This window comes from Carassius carassius, chromosome 1, assembly GCF_963082965.1.
Source record: "Carassius carassius chromosome 1, fCarCar2.1, whole genome shotgun sequence".
Classification (NCBI taxonomy): Eukaryota; Metazoa; Chordata; class Actinopteri; order Cypriniformes; family Cyprinidae; genus Carassius; species Carassius carassius.
Window position 1 is genome coordinate 16,804,004 of NC_081755.1, and position 19,229 is coordinate 16,823,232.

Consider the following 19,229-nt stretch of genomic DNA (forward strand, 5'->3'; position numbering starts at 1 on the left):
AAAAAAAAAAACATCTCAGAGAGGGGAACATTGCAAACTAAAGGCTCTACAAGACAACTTCCGTAGCATTCGCACAGAGCCTTTTGAAAAGTCAAACATCCACTTTCACACTTTGACATTAGAAAGCCTCAAACTGCCTTTAAAGCTTACCACAACTCGTCCACAATTCATTACGGTGACAGCAACATCTCTGATTGGTGGGTCTCTCTTTTGGATTGTTTGTAGCCTAGTACTTCATAGAAGATTTAGTAACTAAATTTATATTTTTTTCATTTTTTAAGTTGAACTTGTACTCACTTGTGGCTTCTACAGAAGCACATACCTTCAACAAGAAGTCTTGAATGCTTTACATGTTTTAAGAAGTTTGCTATGAGCTGAGCAAATAAGGAGAAAATTATGAAAAAGTTACATAGCAGTAACACATATATCTGACAGCACTATTTTGGGCCTCATACAGACATATGGAGCACAGTCGATTAAAGAGAGAAGAAAGGTTTTCACAGGCAAGCTTTTGGGGCGGAGAAAGTGGGACTTTAGGAGACTTGACAAACAAACAAGAGTTTAATCTTAAGCAGTATGAGCAACAGAGACATCTGATAGCAGGCAGCGCAATCAGAACAACTGTTTTGGGATTATTGCATTCAAACGCGCCACACTTTGATGTTTCTTTTTGCTCTTTTTTGTCTCAAGCCTTTCAGCTTTCATAATCCGCCTTTGAAGTGAGCGACTTGGCAACAATGTCAGTGTGTGACATGCTTATTCTTACTGTCCAAACACACAGGCTGTGCAAACCATTCTTTGCTCTCTCTCTCTTGGTTTGATCAGTAATGCTATACATGTGTCTGGACTTACATCAACTACTCAAGTCATTATTTAGACTCTCATTAACAGCAGTTAACACTCTGGACTCGGAACGCTGAGCAACTGAAGTTTTCACGTGGAAAAACACACATAGTAATTGGACAAAATCCCTAACTGTAAAAGCCAGTTAGCTTATATGAGAAGCTACATCACCAAACAAAAATATGTTTCACCGGATGATGGATTCATGATTTTAAAGGAGACCAAACAGTTAGGCTAATTAGGCTGTCACATGGCATGTAGTACAAATCTAAGCTCTCTTTCATGTCTTATTGTGCTTGAACTGTCAAATACACACAAGTTTATGTTATAAACGCACATAAGTCTTCTCTAAGACTAGGAATCTAAATAGTGTTCTGTGCTTGTCAGTGCAGCCAAAGACAGAACAGTTAGCATGCATTGCTCTAACTGGTTCACTGTTTCGCTTGTGAAAACAAAGACGACGCCGTGGGTGGAAACTTGCAGATTAAGGGGCAGTAATATTACAATAAGCTCCCCTTTCGACCTCATGGGGGGATTGAAATCTGAGAGGCTTGTGTTTTCAGTTTGCAGAGAAAGATTTACCAAAAAAATAATAATAATGTTTTACTGGGTTGTTCTTTTTCACATTTTCTGTGTTGGTAGATGCAACGGGGACCCGATTACACCACTTAAATACAGAAAAAGTCAGATTTTCATATGCCACCTTTAAATTACAAGGTACACAGACAAATATATATTAAAAATGAAATATCTCCATGGATTGTTGTTCACAATAACATCTATAACATGAAACATTTTAATGTCATGCCAACTTAAAATCCCTTTAAAACAGCTGTTAAGAGACATTTCCGATAACACAGTAGAGAAAACCATGTTTCAAGTCAGTATTTATTTCAGGAACGTACTGAGAATGTTTTTAAGTAATTCTGACATTGTATATGTGTGTGACGCTGTATTCATAATGATCTTCAGACTGTGGAAAACACATGATACATGCAGGTATGGAAAGATTGTTTTGTTTATGAGCTTATATGAAGCTTTCAGCAGCTGGCATCATTTCCACACTTGCACAGAATTTTTGTATCTATCCTGTCAGACCTGCAGATTTTACTCATTTATATTGATAAAACACTGATCAAACTGGTGCTTTTGATCATAAACAGCGAGCATGGTTTTGAAATTAAGAAAGAAACTAAATCCAGTTAAACAGAAGGAGAGAGATCAGGAAATCTAATCAGTGCTACTCACAGTGCAGCTTACTAGAACCAGTCTTTTTCATGGAAAGGCATCTTGGGAACACACCTGGGGAGCTATCTTCAGTCATGCAACTACAGCTCCTTTCTAATTGAATGGGGAAATACTGAAACCTCAAAAACTACTTGCAAACCTCACATTTTGATAACATATATCAAATCAGCAATAAAATCTGACATAGTGTATGCAGACTCCTCAGATTGGCTCTTTTAGTGTTGCATAGATAACTTTCCAGACTTTAGCCATTAATATGTTTAGAAGCAACTGAAAAAAGCACAAAAGTCAGGGCATGTCAAAACTTCTCCAGGCCCCCAAATCCCCCTAGACCTCAGAGGGTTAATGGTCAAAACCCAGAAACGAGTTAGCATTTTAGCGTTTCTCAGTTCCACTGTTCTGAGGTCACCATTATTACATCCGTAATAGTCATCATGATTTTTTTTTAAAGCTTTTACTGAAAAAGGTGGGGTTGCTAATAAATGGCTAAAGGTTGTTGGTAGGGCTGCACAATTAATCAAATTTCTATTCGCGATTACACTTATGGATGCCACAACTGCGTAATCATTCAAAGTGGCAATTAATCCTTCAAAGTCCACTTATGTTATTTGGTGCGCGTAAGATACGTTTTACTTTCTACATGTCATCTTAAGGGTTTTTTCCATTATATTAATTTTAGTTTTAGTATAACATAACTTTCATATTTGTACTTTTTTATAATTTAAAGAAGAAACCAATTTGATGTATAGTTGACATTTCGGGCTTAATACTATAGAAAAGCAGTAAAAGTTTTTCAGTTCGAGTGTTTTCAGCTTGTTTATTTTCTTATAAATATATGGCATGCAGTTGCATCAAACAATTCATCAAACATCATTCAATGTAAATTGAATTGATTAATTGAACTTAATAATCGCAATTACAATTTCGAGGGAATAATCGACAATTATGATTTTTGTCATAATCAAACAGCCCTTGTTGGGACATTAAATGTCATCAAGCTCAACAGGTAATCTCATATAGTCAATAGTCCACTTTTACAGCCTCATTGTGTTTACAACCGCACTCTTAAAAACTATTATAAATCTAAATCAAAGTTTTTAAGTTTCTAAAAAAGCTACTAGAAGCTTATTAATGGTGATGTTGAGGTCATGTGACGTTGAGGTCATGGTCTTGTAGTGGGGTTTGTTTATAGCTTATGTTTTTAGCTTTTTGCCTCTAGCGATTGTATTTAGGCTTGATGAACAACACAATAATATGTCACAAATATGTAATGACTGCAGCAGTCTATTTGGAAGGATAGAATTACTTTACTAGAGCCGCTACATATCGTGCATTTAGATTTCCCTAATTCACTGTAATATCAATGATCAGTCTCTGCTAAATCTCGTCTGCCTCTTTGGGGACTCGTGAGAGCTATTGCACTTGCGTCTAAAAGAAGAAAAAAGTTTTATGAAGGTTTGTTACTATTGTACAAAATGCTGTTAAGATTATTGGAAAACAGCGGTCAGATTCAAAGGAGTGATTCCTAATTCCAACCCTGAATACAGAGAGCATTAGAGCCTTAGTGACAAAACCCAGCAGTTCAAAGCAGGGGTCACCACTTCAAAACGCTCGTAAAAACACCACACTCCAATCGGCCATGATCCCAAACCCTCTTTGAAAGCTCCACAAAGGACAGCAGAGTCATGTCTACTCCATAAAAGCCCGGGCCAGACTCCCGCACTCTGTACCGTCTCCTCTGTCATGCAAAAAGGCATGTTGGAAGTCTTTTGTGTGGAGTTGTTTCAGTTGTTAAACACATAAAAGAGCTGAAAACACTCAGTCAGCCATGATGGATTGGTCAAGACAACGGAACAACAAATCATCTGGATGAATCTTAAGAAGCCTCTTTGTTAAGGGTGATATATATTAAGCTAATTTTTACTGCCAAGTCATAAAAAACTATGTTGCTGGGCCATATTCTACACTTCTGTTGCTGAAATCCTCTTATAAATTTATGTTTGGTCACCAAAAATGTGCAGGTTTTTCATGTGCACTTTCTACCCTTTTAAAATGAATTAAACAGGCTGTTTTGCTACTGTACCTTTAGTAATTCCATATGTAAATTAGCTCAGGTGTGATTGACTAACCTCTTTGCATAAGAAATAAGTTGCAATACTGTCATCTATTAACGGTCTGCTTGCTGATACGATTACATTATGTGTATGTGCATTTCTTTACCTTGCTGGTTTGGTCAGCATCTCTGTTGATCTGTCTCCTCTCTTCATCCCAACGGCCCTGTGCTTCCTGTAGCTGTCTTTCTAGACTCTCCTGCGTCTGCCGGCCGTCTTCCTTGACGCTGCTCAGAGACGTCTGCAGCTCAGCTATCACCTGTGTGGAAATATTCCAAACAGAAAATATGTCAGGGCAACTCCAGCAACAGGCTCCTGAGCTCAGTGATGAGTAAAGCTCCTTAGGGTTTGCTTTAATTACTCAGATAATAGATTCGGCTGAATTTCTGCTTGACCAGCTGGAGTCAAAGTGTCCAGCAATGTCTTTGAGGTTTTCAGAAGATCTTTTGACTGAAAGCTAAGATCTTACTTCAGCTGCTGGTGTCACATAATCAATCACCTCTAATATATGCTCTGAATGCAGATAAACCAATAGGCACATGAAATGGGTGACAGGTTTAGTATTGGAGAAAGCACCATTTAACAACAGTAAAAAAATATTGCAATTTAAAATAATCCTAAAGGGGTCATATAAAGCTATTTCAAGTTTCCTTTGTCTCTTTGGAATGGTACAAGCTCTTTGTGCATAGTTATGATGCGTAAAGCTGCAAAGACTAAGATCACAAACCCAAGGAGATATTCTTTGTAAAAGTTAAGACTCGTCCATGCTTTCCTAAAAAGCCTAGTTTAAACACGCCCCCACGTGTCTACGTGACAGTGTCGTAAGATTTGCATAACACTGCCCAAATGTTTACCCAAAGAAAGATGGCGTAACTTTTATTCTTGCTGAAGTATTGTTGCCACTGTGTCTTGCAGTCATTACTAATCCAGTATTCAATGTCACATGATCCTTCAGGAGTTATTCTAATATGCTGTATGCTATAAACAGTACAGACCAAAAGTTTGGAAACATTACTATTTTTAATGTTTTTGAAAGAAGTTTCTTCTGCTCATCAAGCCTGCATTTATTTGATCAAAAATACAGAAAAAAATGTAATATTGTGATATATTATTACAATTTAAAATTAAAATTTATTATACTTTAAATTATCATTTATTTCTGTGACGCAAAGCCTAATTTTTAGGATCATTATCACATGATCCTTTAGAAATCATTCTAATATGATGATTCATTATCAAAGTTGGAAACAGTTCTGCTGCTTAATATTTTTTCAGAACATGTGATACTTTTTTAGGATACTTTGATGAATAAAAAGTAAAAAAAAAAAAAAAAAAAAAAAAAAGAAGCTGTTTTTAAAATATAAATATTTTGTAATAAAAATATACACTACTGGTCAGTAATTTGGGGTCAGTAATTGTTTTTTTCTTTCTTTTTTTTTTTTTTTTAAATAAAATCAATACTTTTATTCAGCAAGGATGTGTTAAATTGATAAAAAGTGATAGTAAAGAAAATATATTATTATAATATATATTATTAGAATTTTTTTTTTTTTTTTGAATAAATGCAGTCCTTTTTAACCTTTTATTCATCAAATATATTAGACAGCAGAACTGTTTCCAACACTCATAATAAATCAGAATATTAGAATGATTTCTAAATGATCATGTGATAGACTGGATGTTACATGTGACACTGAAGGCTGGAGTAATGATACTGAAAATTCAGCTTTGCATCACAGGAATAAATTATTTTTTTTAAAGTATATTCAAATAGAAAACTATTAATTTAAGTTGTAATAATATTTCACAATATTACTGTTTTTTCTGTATTTTTGATCAAATAAATGCAGGCTTGATGAGCAGAAGAAACTTCTTTCAAAAACATTAAAAATAGTAATGTTTCCAAACTTTTGGTCTGTACTGTATATATATATATATATATATATATATTATTATTATTATTATTTTTTTTTAATGAGTGATACAGTATACTTTGATGAATAAAAAGTTAAAAAGTATAGTGTTTATTTAAAATGGAAATATTTTGTAACTAACAACTATCGTTCAAAAGTTTGGGGTCAATAATTTGTATTTTTTTATTTAAGAAAAATATTATTTTATTCAGCAAGAATGTGTTAAATTAATAATAAAAAATGATACTAAATAATTATATCTCTATATAAAGGAAATATATATTCTATTTGGAATAAATGCTGTTCTTTTAAACTTTTTTTTAATTAATAATAATAAAAAAAGGAATAATAATAATAATAAAAAATAAAAATCGTTAAAAAGTATCACAGGTTCCCAAAAATATTAAGCAGCACAACATTTTCATCACAGGAATAAAATAGAAAAATATTTCACAATATTATGTTGTTTCTGTATTTTTGATCAAATAAATGCAACCTTGATGAGCAGAAGATACTACTTTAACAATAAATAAATAAATAAATAAATAAATAAAATAAATAAATTATATATATATATATATATATATATATATATATATATATATATATATACAGTACAGACCAAAAGTTGGACACCATCTCATTCAAAGAGTTTTCTTTATTTTCATGACTATGAAAATTGTAGAGTCACACTGAAGGCATCAAGGGCTATTTGAACAAGAAGGAGAGTGATGGGGTGCTGCACCAGATGACCTGGCCTCCACAGTCACCGGACCTGAACCCAATCGAGATGGTTTAGGGGTGAGCTGGACTGCAGACAGAAGGCAAAAGGGCCAACAAGTGCTAAGCATCTCTCGGGGAACTCCTTCAAGACTGTTGGAAGACCATTTCAGGTGACTCCCTCTTGAAGCTCATCAAGAGAATGCCAAGAGTGTGCAAAGCAGTAATCAAAGCAAAAGGTGGCTACTTTGAAGAACCTAGAATATGACATATTTTCAGTTGTTTCACACTTTTTTGTTATGTATATAATTCCACATGTGTTAATTCATAGTTTTGATGCCTTCGTTGTGAATCTACAATTTCCATCGTCATGAAAATAAGGAAAACTCTTTGAATGAGAAGGTGTGTCCAAACTTTTGGTCTGTACTGTATATATATATATATATATATATATATATATATATATATATATATATATATATATCAAAAATGTTACTGATCCCAAACCTTTGAATGGCTGTGTACTATACATTGCTACTGTTTTAACTGTATATTAAAAACTGAGCACACTACTATGACACACTACTACAAACTTAACATGATTACACTTATGCATAATAAGCCCTGTTGTGTGATGTCAACACCTTAAACTGCATTTTTTGCAAAAAAAAAGTTTTGCCAATTACCCGAATTACTTTTCTGAATTCTGCCATCTTATGCAATATTTATGATTCAATGTCAAAAGCATGAAAGAGTCAACTATAAAATTCAATGTAATGCATTATTGGCTTTTAATAATGAACAGATTTTAAATGGTTATCGTTTTGTTGTCCATGCAAACACTTAATGACTGTTAAAATCTGTCAAGCGCAGATGAAGGTCTAGCCTCTAGCCTTTCCAGAGTCCTGTCAGAATCAGTGTTGTTAGGGCCCAAATGAGAGCCGTACAATAAAATCCCAAATGACCACCACTGCATCACTACAGTTGCTCTTCTCATTTCACGCACACAATCCAAACTGAAAAAAGAACAAGAGGAGCATAGAGAGAAGACGGACTGTTTAATGAAGCTCTAGCGAGATGAAAATAAGAAAAACTGGCCCTTTGAAATCTTGCAGTCCAAATTCAGATTCTATTTCAACTATTTCCAACAATTGCGCAGGGCAGCGGTGCATCTCAGGCTCAGACAGATAATTGTTTATTGTGCATAAATGTTCGGAGGAATGGTTTTACTGGAATCCGTTCATTGTGTGGGAGTTGGGAGTGAACTCTTGGAGCGGACACAGAGGGAGAGATTAGGCTTATTTTGTCAGTGGGCGAACCACATGAAAGCACCTAACGCCCCATTATTATGGTAACATAAGTTCACATGGCAATAATTATTTAGCTATACAGATTCTTGCATCAAGTCTTTTGCCTGAAGGGACACACTCATCCCTCGATTGTTATTCCTTGCTCTTGATATTTGTGAATTTTGGCGTTAATGGATTCATCGTATCTTCTTTCATTTTAAAGCCTCTCTATAGTTTGAGGGAAACGTTACACTGTAGCTACAAGGTCTTAAACCTAATGTCTTTTTGATGGATGACTGATGAACCAATATGGACCAAAAAGTATATGTAATGACAAAAAACAAGATTTTTAGATTTACTGTAGAAAATGTAAGTGTCATTCGTAAAACTTGGTGTTCCAAGTGGTAGCTTGCAAGTTACAAAGTATGGTATTCTGGTCAGATTCTTCAATGTAAGTCTATGGAGTTTTTGGTCACACTCTATTTTAAATAGAGTGCAATTCTCGTGATTAACAAACTATTTACTACAACCTTTGCCACAATTATCTCCTCATATACTGCTTAATTATTAATAATAAGGAAGCTCTTAAGATTAGGTATTGGTTAGGATTAGGGATGTAGAATATGGTCATGCTGAATATTTGCTTTATAAGTACTAATAAACAGCCAATATGTTGATAATAGGCATACTAATAAGCAATTAGTTAATAGTGAGAATTGACCCCTATACTAAAGTGTTACCAATACTACACCTCTAGTTTAGAAGGTATCATCAAGTTATTTAAATACATAACAAAAAACCCGTAAATAAAATTATTTAATCAGACATACTGGAGTAGATCTGAAGCACATTGAAAATAAAAAAAATATTGAAAAAAACCACAGCCACATCGTGACACGAGTTTAGGGGTATCATCTATAACTTGATCAGATTACTTTAGTAGTATGCACTAAAGTATAGTGCATTACTAAATTTACATCACAATATTCTAGTCAAAACAGTAAAAGTAACCGTAACTATAGTATATTGGTGGTTACTATTGTTAATGTTTGAAAAATAAGCAACATAATTTATTTTAACATATATGAAATGTGAAAACCACAGAGATGTGGTGTCTTCATATGCACATTAATAAATATGAATAATGCAGCAGCTCTAGGATACATATCTATATGATGGAGGTAATGAAAGGACAGCTGTAGAAAGCAAAGCTCTGTTTGGACAACACCTTGCTCATCATTAGCTGGAGAGCTTCAAACACTAGCAAGATTAAAGGTCAATCAAAGAGGAGCTGGATTTCCAAAATGCTAATTAAAAACACTCTAGTACAGTGCACCCTCAGAGCCAGAGCTGAGATCCCTCTAGACAATGTATGGCATGGTATGGATTTAATTGGTGCACTTCATATGCAATTCCTCCGCTTTGGGCACATCTGAGAGATGTCTGTTGATTGCACTGGTTAGTATGTGCTTCAGAAGTTCAAAGGACACTTGTCTATATAACCTTGCAATGCCTTATGGGATGCCACAGCAGCAGCAGAAATGTATTCTTTCATGGTTACTCTTCCAAGTCCAAAACGGACATATTAAAAGTGAAACTGTCAAAATTTTTCATATTGTTTTACATACAAAGTGACAGTCCAAAAAATGACATGAACTAAAATAAAATTTTAAACCATTACAACCCAGCTGAAAAATGCAATTAAACCTGAAAATGCCACTGAAACTGAAATAGCTGATGGAAATGCTAATACTGTTAACCCTTTTTTTTTGGGGAAAAAATGCTGTATTTTGACATCAAGATTTCAAAAGCTTGTGGCGTGAAGATAGAGATCTACTGTAAATTAGAAAAATGTTGGGCATGACCGAAAGTTTATGTGGGGTGTAAATATATACTCATCTAATTTGCATATTATTATGTCATCAGTGGGTGGCCATCTCAAATTTCATAATATTCAGGATATAGTAGATATTGAATTGATGTTTGAATTTATTTGCATGCTTTTTTTCTTCAATTTATTTATTTTTCAATTATTTTAAAATGACACTAGTTACTATAAACTATTATGAACTAAAAACTAAACTAAAACTAACAAAGACAGTGTGACAGGTAATATAAAAACTGAAAGTACAAATTGAAAATACAATAACTAAATAAATAATGCTACTTTTACATTTTTTTCCTTTTAGGTGGATTGTTCCTAACAAGAGGAGTAGGCCTGTGTTCTTTGGTGTGGAGGAGGCGCATTTAATGTGTATTAAACAAAGATGTGTTCCCACCAAATGCGATTGGGAAACACGAGAGAGGAAAAACTATGTTTATACAGCGAATGCCAAATTTGTGCCTCGAAAAAGGAATTAATCATCGTTGGCCCTTTCAGAGGTTATTTAGAAATGGGAAAACGCCTGTGAACTCTTTTTCTCTCACACTCAAAGTGTGTTCTTTTGATGTCAAGCATTGTGTAATTTAATAGGCCTGTGTTTTCACACAACATCTACTTGTCAGCGCTCTGTGTTGTGGAGAGAACTGAAAATAAGGCCATGAAAAAAGAGTGAGCGTTTGAGCTGGGACTAACGTAATGCAAGGCAATTATGAGAGGCTCACAACCTCAGACCACAACATCTACAGGAGTTCAGCTCTGTGCTAATCTTACACACAGAGGAGAATGAAGGTTATTCTTCTGAACCTGAGCGAGTGTAATGGCGTTGAGTCTGAGAAGATTCAATCTAATGTATGATATAATCAACACACAGCAGAGGCCGGCCTCAGTATGGGATATAGAGGAGAGATAAGTGCTCAGACACCCTCAGAACACCCTAGTGGTGACCTGAGTGTGAAATCACAACCGGGAACCAGAGAGTGGGCAACAAGTGTCGAGTATGAGTATTATCAGGGGCTGCAAAATGAAATGCACGTGTCTGCAACACCTCAGAGGGCAAGTTGTGTTATTGAGGCAGAGGGGAAACATGTTGAGGACTCCTCTCTGACACTTTGGTTTGCCTCTCATGACTTAAAGTAGTTTACTACATACAAGGCAAGCAGCCTTGATAAAGTAATTATCTGCAGTCCATCAAAAGTTATCAAAAAAGTAGCTGGGTCATTCCTGTTATTTCAAAATTGTAACTAAAACTGAATACAAATAAATGATATTGCTATTTAAAAAAAGCTAACATATGGATCATTCATGTTAGGCAGTACATTCAATGTCCTTATTATATCTGGATCATTATTTTGACACATTATGTTGAATTTGATAAAGCGGTGTCCAAGAGTGCTGATATACAGTCCAAAAGCACTGGGACGTTTCACTGTGTGTATCCTTCCACTGGTAGAGGGAATTTTCCTTTTTCGGCAGGTTACATCGCTACACCAGCAGGTGGCAAAAAGTTACTGTCTTTGTAAATAAGTAATAGAATCTGTCACTTACAGCTGCACAATTAACCAAAATTGAATCAAAATCGCAATTAAATTGTTTGGTTTCATGTTTAGTTGTTATGTGCGGCTTGTCAGTGAAGTACGGCTCTATGATCAATAGTAAATGCTTGAGTAGTAAATGACAGAGTCAGTTATAATGCGCATTTGAAAAAAAAAAAAAACATGCATCAAACATCTTTCCAAACATATAATGAACCTTTAATGACAACATTTAATAACGCTTTTACTCCAAACCTACTCATTAACATCAGTTGAGTGTTTGAAATAAAATCCTTTTGTCGTTTCGTAATATCATTTCATAGTATTCGGATAAAGGCTATGACGATTAGCACTGCAAAATACATATACTTAATTCTAAAGTAAATACACGACAAGGCCTGAAGAACTGAAAAACATTTATTATCATAGTCACATGTTTAGGCACATTGAATTAATGTTTGTTTGTTTGTGTTTAACGCTATTTTCATGCATTGAACCAGTAGGGAGGAGGGAGCAGTATTTACATTTACATTTACATTTATTCATTTAGCTGACGCTTTTATCCAAAGCGACTTACAATTGCTATATATGTCAGAGGTCGCACACCTCTGGAGCAACTAGGGGTTAAGTGACTTGCTCAGGGACACATTGGTGTCTCACAGTGGATTCGAACCCGGGTCTCTCACGCCAAAGACGTGTGTCTTATCCACTGCGCCAACACCACCCCATAATATTTACAACTGATCACAGAACAGTGCTTCACTGACAAGCTGCGCATGGAAAAAAATCGCAGCCTTTGAAAATCGCGATTCGATTAATCGTGTAGCTCTACTTTTACTCAATTCGCAAATTTTAAATAGGAAAACAAAAGCATAAACGATTATTACCACCTGATCTGTGATGACCTGCTGACCTGAATTATGTGATTTGCATGGTATCAGTTGATCTGTCTGTAAAATATCCTGTTCGATAAATGATGGAATAACATAACGTGTGAAATGACGGTTAAAATATTTAAAGTTAAAGTGTTTTATCATAGAAATTAGAGCAGTACCAGAGGACATACAAATGGGAACATCCTCTCGAATTAAAGTAAAAGCAAATTGATAGAATACACTTATTTTCACTCTATTTCACAAGTAATTAAAACATGACAGAACATGAAAATGCACTGCATGGCAGAAATGACAGAAACTACATTGAAGCTATTTACAGAAAGTTATGCAATGTTCCTGGAAGTCAAACAGTTGAGCATGGCACTAACAAAACCAAGGTCATGGGTTTGATTCCCAGGGAGTACATGAACTGGGGAAATGTATACACAATGAATGAAATAGCTTTGGATAAAAGTGCCCGCCAAAAATATATTTGCTGTGTTTCCCAAACCTGGCCCTGGAGTACCCCCAACAGTACATATTTCGGATGTCTCTCCCAACTGGTCATGAAGTCTCTACTAGTGAGCTGGTAAGTTGAATCAGGTGTGTTTTATTAGAGAGTTGGGGGTACAACAGAACCTGGATTGGGAACCATGAAAATTTATGTATAATTAATATAACAGATCAATATTATTTATTTGGAACAAAAAATGATCTGGTTTAAATTGACTTGCATCAAGGCTTTAACACGTCTCAAAACAAGAGTCATGGCAAGCTTTGACCCTTGCATGAAATTCATTGTATAGTGAACAGGAACCTAATGTCAGCAACATGACGCATTGTGGGATTTTAGGGCACAGGTGCTACAGTAGAGACTGAGTAGTAGTTAATTTATACATTTTATATTATACTGTGTTTACATGATCTAACTTCAGAACACATCATATGAATTATCAGCAATCATAGCTGATTTTTCAGCTTTCTAAGCACTGAAGCAACAAAATGGTGAAAGTGAGGTAAACAACCTAACCAAAACGGTTTCCTTGTTCAGTATCTCTTAGTAAGGAATCTTGTTCTTGATTATTTGTGAAGCGCTCTTCACAATACACATTGTTTCAAAGAAATTGTTTTAAGCTTTACAGAGTTACTGTTACGTCTATTATGGCTTAATGCTTTAACATTGATGATATATCAATGATGTTAATGAGCCATCATTTAAGATCTAGCTATTTTCTATTTATTATTTTAGCAGTTATATCAGCGCCACTTTAACAAACAAGACTCTTGATAAAGCCACTGGAAGGAAAGTCTACAACCTTTAGCCAAAAGTGTGTAGCAGCTAATGCTAACATTGTGGCTTTGGGGGTACGCAGGTAAGGGTTGGAGCTGAACTTTGCAGGAATTGGGCACCCCTGCCTTATAGCAACAGAACCAAACACTACACACTACAAAATTAAACAAAAATACCACAATGAACATGTTAACTCTAACAAACATAAGTGAAGGAAATCAGCAGCATTAAAAAGCAGTATTTTACACAAATATATCTATCATATGTACACAACTATTCAAAATGTTGGGGTTGGTACATTTTTATATACTGTATATATTATGCTCTTATGCTGTGTTTCATAGTTGTTTTTCTAAAAAAAACAGTAGAATATGGTTATAGCTCATTTTTGCCTGTTTCGAAGGACATTGATATTTTATTGAAACATTGGCATATTGTAGAGAGTGATCCCAACCTCAATAAATATTTTGACAAACCACCTCTTTTAATGTATAAGAAAACACCTAATCTCTAAAATATTTTGGTCAGAGCTGATTTGAAACCTGCTCCAAATTTCTTGAACAAAATACCATATAGAAATTACAGATGTGGTAACTGTCAACAGTACAATTTCACATATAAGACGTAGGCATTTACACTCACACGGGTAAAATTGTAAAAATTTGAGGCACTCTTTTGTGTAAGAAGGCTAATGTCATTAACCTGTTGCGTTGCCCCTGCGGATTATGTTAAATTGGTAAGACTAGCAGACAAAACTGGTCAGAGGAGAACTGGCCCCCCAACTGAGCCTGGTTTCTCCCAAGGTTTTTTTCTCCATTCTGTCACCGATGGAGTTTCGGTTCCTTGCCGCTGTCGCCTCTGGCTTGCTTAGTTGGGGTCACTTCATCTACAGCGATATCGTTGACTTGATTGCAAATAAATGCACAGACACTATTTAACTGAACAGAGATGACATAACTGAATCCAGTGATGAACTGCCTTTAACTATCATTTTGCATTATTGACGCACTGTTTTCCTAATGAATGTTGTTCAGTTGCTTTGACGTAATGTATTTTGTTTAAAGCGCTATATAAATAAAGGTGACTTGACTTAACTTGACAAAACTCGCATTTCTGAACATCGATGTGAAATTATACATTGCAATCCAAAAAGTCTAGTAGCACAGCACTTTGCAGATTTGGGACACTCAGTTTCCACTCTTTAGTAGTTAAATGTCTGCATCGCACAGGTGATATCAACAAATTGCTTTTACAGTGTTAAGCCTTTTGGATTTATACACACGTTGTCCCCTAGAGGATTAAATCAGGACTTTGATTTTCGTCCATTTCTTTAAACACGAGATCTATTTATATATAATAAACATTTTGTGGGTATTAGCTGAATTTATGTATGTAGGCAGGTATCATTTAATGTAATTGAATGTCGAGAATTGTTTTATTATATTTTTGTATTTTGCATAGCTTCATATGTTTTGTTTTGTTATTTACATTTACATTACATTTATTCATTTAGCTGATGCTTTTATCCAAAGCGACATACAAATGCTATATATGTCAGAGGTCGCACGCTTCTGGAGCAACTAGGGGTTAAGTGTCTTGCTCAGGGATACATTGGTGTCTCACAGTGGATTCGAACCCGGGTCTCTACCACAGGGAAGGGGTTTAATCCACTGCGCCAACACCACCCAGTATTTATTTATTTATTCTTTGTTTTTGTCCTTGCTTGATATGTCATTGTTTTGTTATTATTATTATTATCATGATGACATTGCACGGTCATGTGACCTTTAATCACCTGAAGGTAGGCCTTTAAAGATTGGTACATCAGTGTTGTTAATTTGTCTGATGAAGAGCCTGCGTGCTCGAAACATCACATCCGCTATGTCACAGTTTTGTTAATAAATATTTTTTTTTATAATTTTGGAGCTTTGGTGTTGCCAACTTTACATTTAAAAATCTTTCCAATTGTTTTTTAGTCGAGCACCCAGTTGTGATCGATGTGTGTGCTTTTGCCTGCTCTTTGTTTAAATAAAAATATAAAATTAGTAATATTGTGAAATATTATCACATTAATATATATCTTTAATATAGAGAAAGTAAAATAACTGAATTTATTAAGTGTTTTTTTGTGAGTGTGTAACAATGTATTAATATATTTTAGTATTAATATAATTAATATTAATTATATTATAATTTTTCTTTGAAAAAAAACACTTGACTTCTGGGAACACTACTGCACTGAATGATAACTTAAATTAGTTGATTTTTGAAACGTTTCATTGAAATGAACAAACCGATTAGCTCAAGTGAATCAGACTTAGATGGAGGGCATTCTAGGGGAGCATCTTTGATGTTTTAATTATTAGCTCAGCTCACTTGCTTATAAGGCTGTATAATGTCATACAATCACTGATATAATATTTTTGTGACACTAAAGTACTATTTTTTTTGTTCCCAAAGAACATGCGAAAATGCACTCACATCTACATACAGTAGAAACTGAAAACATACAATACAGAGTGTGAATAAGACAAGGCGAAGACAGGTAAAGAAAAACAATACCCAACATCACACCCACATATTTGAGGGAATGAACATGAATTAATGCACATATGTTTGCAAATGCATTATGCACGAATTGCTCTAGAAATAAAGATTACACATGAGCATATCTATCTATCGGTCTATCTATCTGGACTGAAAAGCAGGACATAGTGTTTTTCCTTCCTTTTAAGCTTCCCTCAGAACATTCAAACAATCGTGTTTACCTGTGCAGACTTGGCCAGCTTCTGATTATATTCCTTCTCAAGATGCTTCAACCTGCTGTTGGTCTGTAATGAAAGAGAACACAGGAGAGGAGGGTGTTAGAAACAGAGAGTGCAGACATATGACACCGGATCGGCTGAGAGAGTCGCCTTGCCGTGACCTCTGCGACTGGCAGGCATGTTGGCATGCGTGTGGCTGGAGCTCTGGGCTCAGGGCCAGGCCTGACACCACAATAGCACATGGGCCTTTCATCAGAAGCCAACTTATCACCACTTAACAGGAAGAGAGAAAACAATATCACAGTGTTATCTGCAAAACAAGGATATGACATGAAAAAAAGCAACAAAAAACAGAGATAAATGACTATATGAGGTTTTTAAATTTATTTTTGTTGTGAAGAGCCAGATGTGCTTTTGTTGCATGCTCACTAATAAACTTATATATTAGTGATAATTTAGTATAGTGACCAATTCTCATTATTAATCACTATTAATCAGTTCATCATGCCTTTTATTAACAAATTGGCTGTTTATTAATGCTTATAAAGCACATATTCTGCATGACTATATTCTACATCTCTAATTTTACCCAATAAATAAACTTAACAACTACCTTACTGTTAATAAGCATCAAATTAGGAGTTTTAGGCAACAGTTGTATATACCTGTTTGTTAATAGTGAGATTTGGACCTTACAATAAATTGTGACCATACTAGTAAGAGACTGAAAAAAATAAATAAAAAATTCTTTACTGCAGTGTGTTATGTTGGCACTCTGAGTAGCAATTCACCACTGTAATGCTTCCTACCTATCATAAACTTGTAAAGATAGGACTCAAAGAGTCCGTCTTGGCCAATGATATCTAAAATAGGGTAAGGTAGTGTCATAGATGGACACAGATAACAAAAAAATCTTCTTAACACATACCTAGATAGAGAGTTAACCATTAGCATTCTCATTCCTTTCAATGGCAGTTGCTTGGCTGGTACACAAAGCCACATAAAAGTGTGACCTAAATTACTTTTGAGCCAATCAATTGATCAGATGCGGTTTGCAAAAATCTGTTTTTTGAGAATACACATGTTGTTTTTTAAGATCTAATCTTGTGAAAGTCCTCATAATGTTGACACCACAGCTTCCACACTAACACAATGAACTCAAGTTTATGATGTCAAATCTCTAGTGTGAAAAGCCCTCAATAAAATATGTAAAGTGATCAGATGCACATGCAGGTGAAGTTGATGTTGATGCTACTGATGCATTGGTCCAGAGGCATCAACACATGAGCCACTGCTAAAATACACACATACATACAGACCAGCAAACCCACAAGCAGATCCATCCTGGGCCCTACCTCTCTCATCCTGTCAGTTACTGTATGTCCCCGAGCCTTTTACACTGATGAGAGAAACAAGGCAACTCTAGCATCTACAAAAAGGATATTCTTACGTTTTTTTTTTTGCTGCTTGTGTTGCTATAGAGACCATACATTTCCTTAAAGGAAGACACCACTATTTTTGAAAAAGGTTCATTTTCCAACTCAACAGTTGAGTTTTACCCTTTGTAAATCCATTCAGCCGATCTCCGGGTCATGTGGCAGATATAACTACAGATTATACTCTCATTCCAGCGTAATAATCAAGGGACTTCGTAGCCGTACTATGGGTGCAGCAGGTGCAATGGTATTACTTGTTTACTATGCCGGAATGATCATATCATAGTCATATCGGCCTAGAAAAATCGCAACTTTTAGTTTTCCATCGGTCTTAGTACATGATGTAACTACAGAAGAGTCAAGTTTTAAATAGGAAAAATATCAAAACTCTTGGGCTATTTTTGAGCGATACGCTAACGGTCTGATCAGATTCAATGATCTATGCTAAGCTAAGCTAAAAGTGCTACTGCCAGACCTGGAGATTGGCTGAATGGATTCGAAAACGGTAAAACTCAACTGTTTAGGCAACTCTAGGCAAGTTGGAAAATTAGCCTGTTTTCAAAAATAGTGTAGTGTTCCTTTAATTCTATCCATGGGTAATGGGGAACTTTGTGTGAATGACATTTTGAGTGTCAAATATCTTCCTTTTATGAATTTTCTTAAAAAGAACATTTACACCAACACTGAAAACTCAAAATTATCTTAACTTACCATCAAAAGGAAATGTTTGTATAATTGTGGACCTAAATCCTGGATGGATGGCCAGTCCATAAAATGACTCACAAAAAGATAATAGAATACAGACTTAGAATATAGTGCATGAATACAATTTTATGCTAATTTTATTGACTATTTTGGTGCAATGCCTGGTCACTATATGTTTTTGGTGTTTCTACGATGCACTGCGATGCAGACAAGGATGATTCTGTATCAGTTCAGTAATAGACCATAACCTATTATAACATGCTGATGCTTTTCTAATATATGTCGCAGTAGCATACAATGGAAGAGGGAGGCAAGACACAAGTGTGAGTAATTTAAAATCTCCAACTACATTAAAATCTGGGCACATTTCAGCCTTTATGAACAACCAGTCCGAGCTCAGAACAGGTTTCCTCAGGAGCCAGAGTTGATTTTGTGACACTGTTACTGCACAGATGCAACAGTGTTGCGAGATACAGTGAAAAAAGTTTGAATTCACCGCATATTTATAAGTTTGCTGCCAGTTCTAGTGAGAATCATTCAAATTCTGCACAGAAATCTCTGTTATAAACAGTGTCGACATACATCAGGAGACCAGAAATGGAAACGCTAACTGTAACCA

The 19,229-nt window shown here is 35.1% G+C and overlaps 1 protein-coding gene across 6 annotated transcripts in view; it reads right to left on the reverse strand.

The window, feature by feature from the left end:
* Positions 1-19,229, reverse strand: part of LOC132140432 (centrosomal protein of 112 kDa-like) — a 227,079-nt gene that overhangs the window by 52,930 nt on the left and 154,920 nt on the right. For all 6 annotated transcript variants that reach the window (XM_059549213.1, XM_059549250.1, XM_059549233.1 and 3 more), the window contains 2 exons: positions 16,473-16,535; positions 4,312-4,461 (listed from right to left, as the gene is read on the reverse strand). In XM_059549213.1, coding sequence (XP_059405196.1) covers positions 4,312-4,461; positions 16,473-16,535 — 213 coding nt within the window. The remainder of the gene's footprint in view (positions 1-4,311; positions 4,462-16,472; positions 16,536-19,229) is intronic.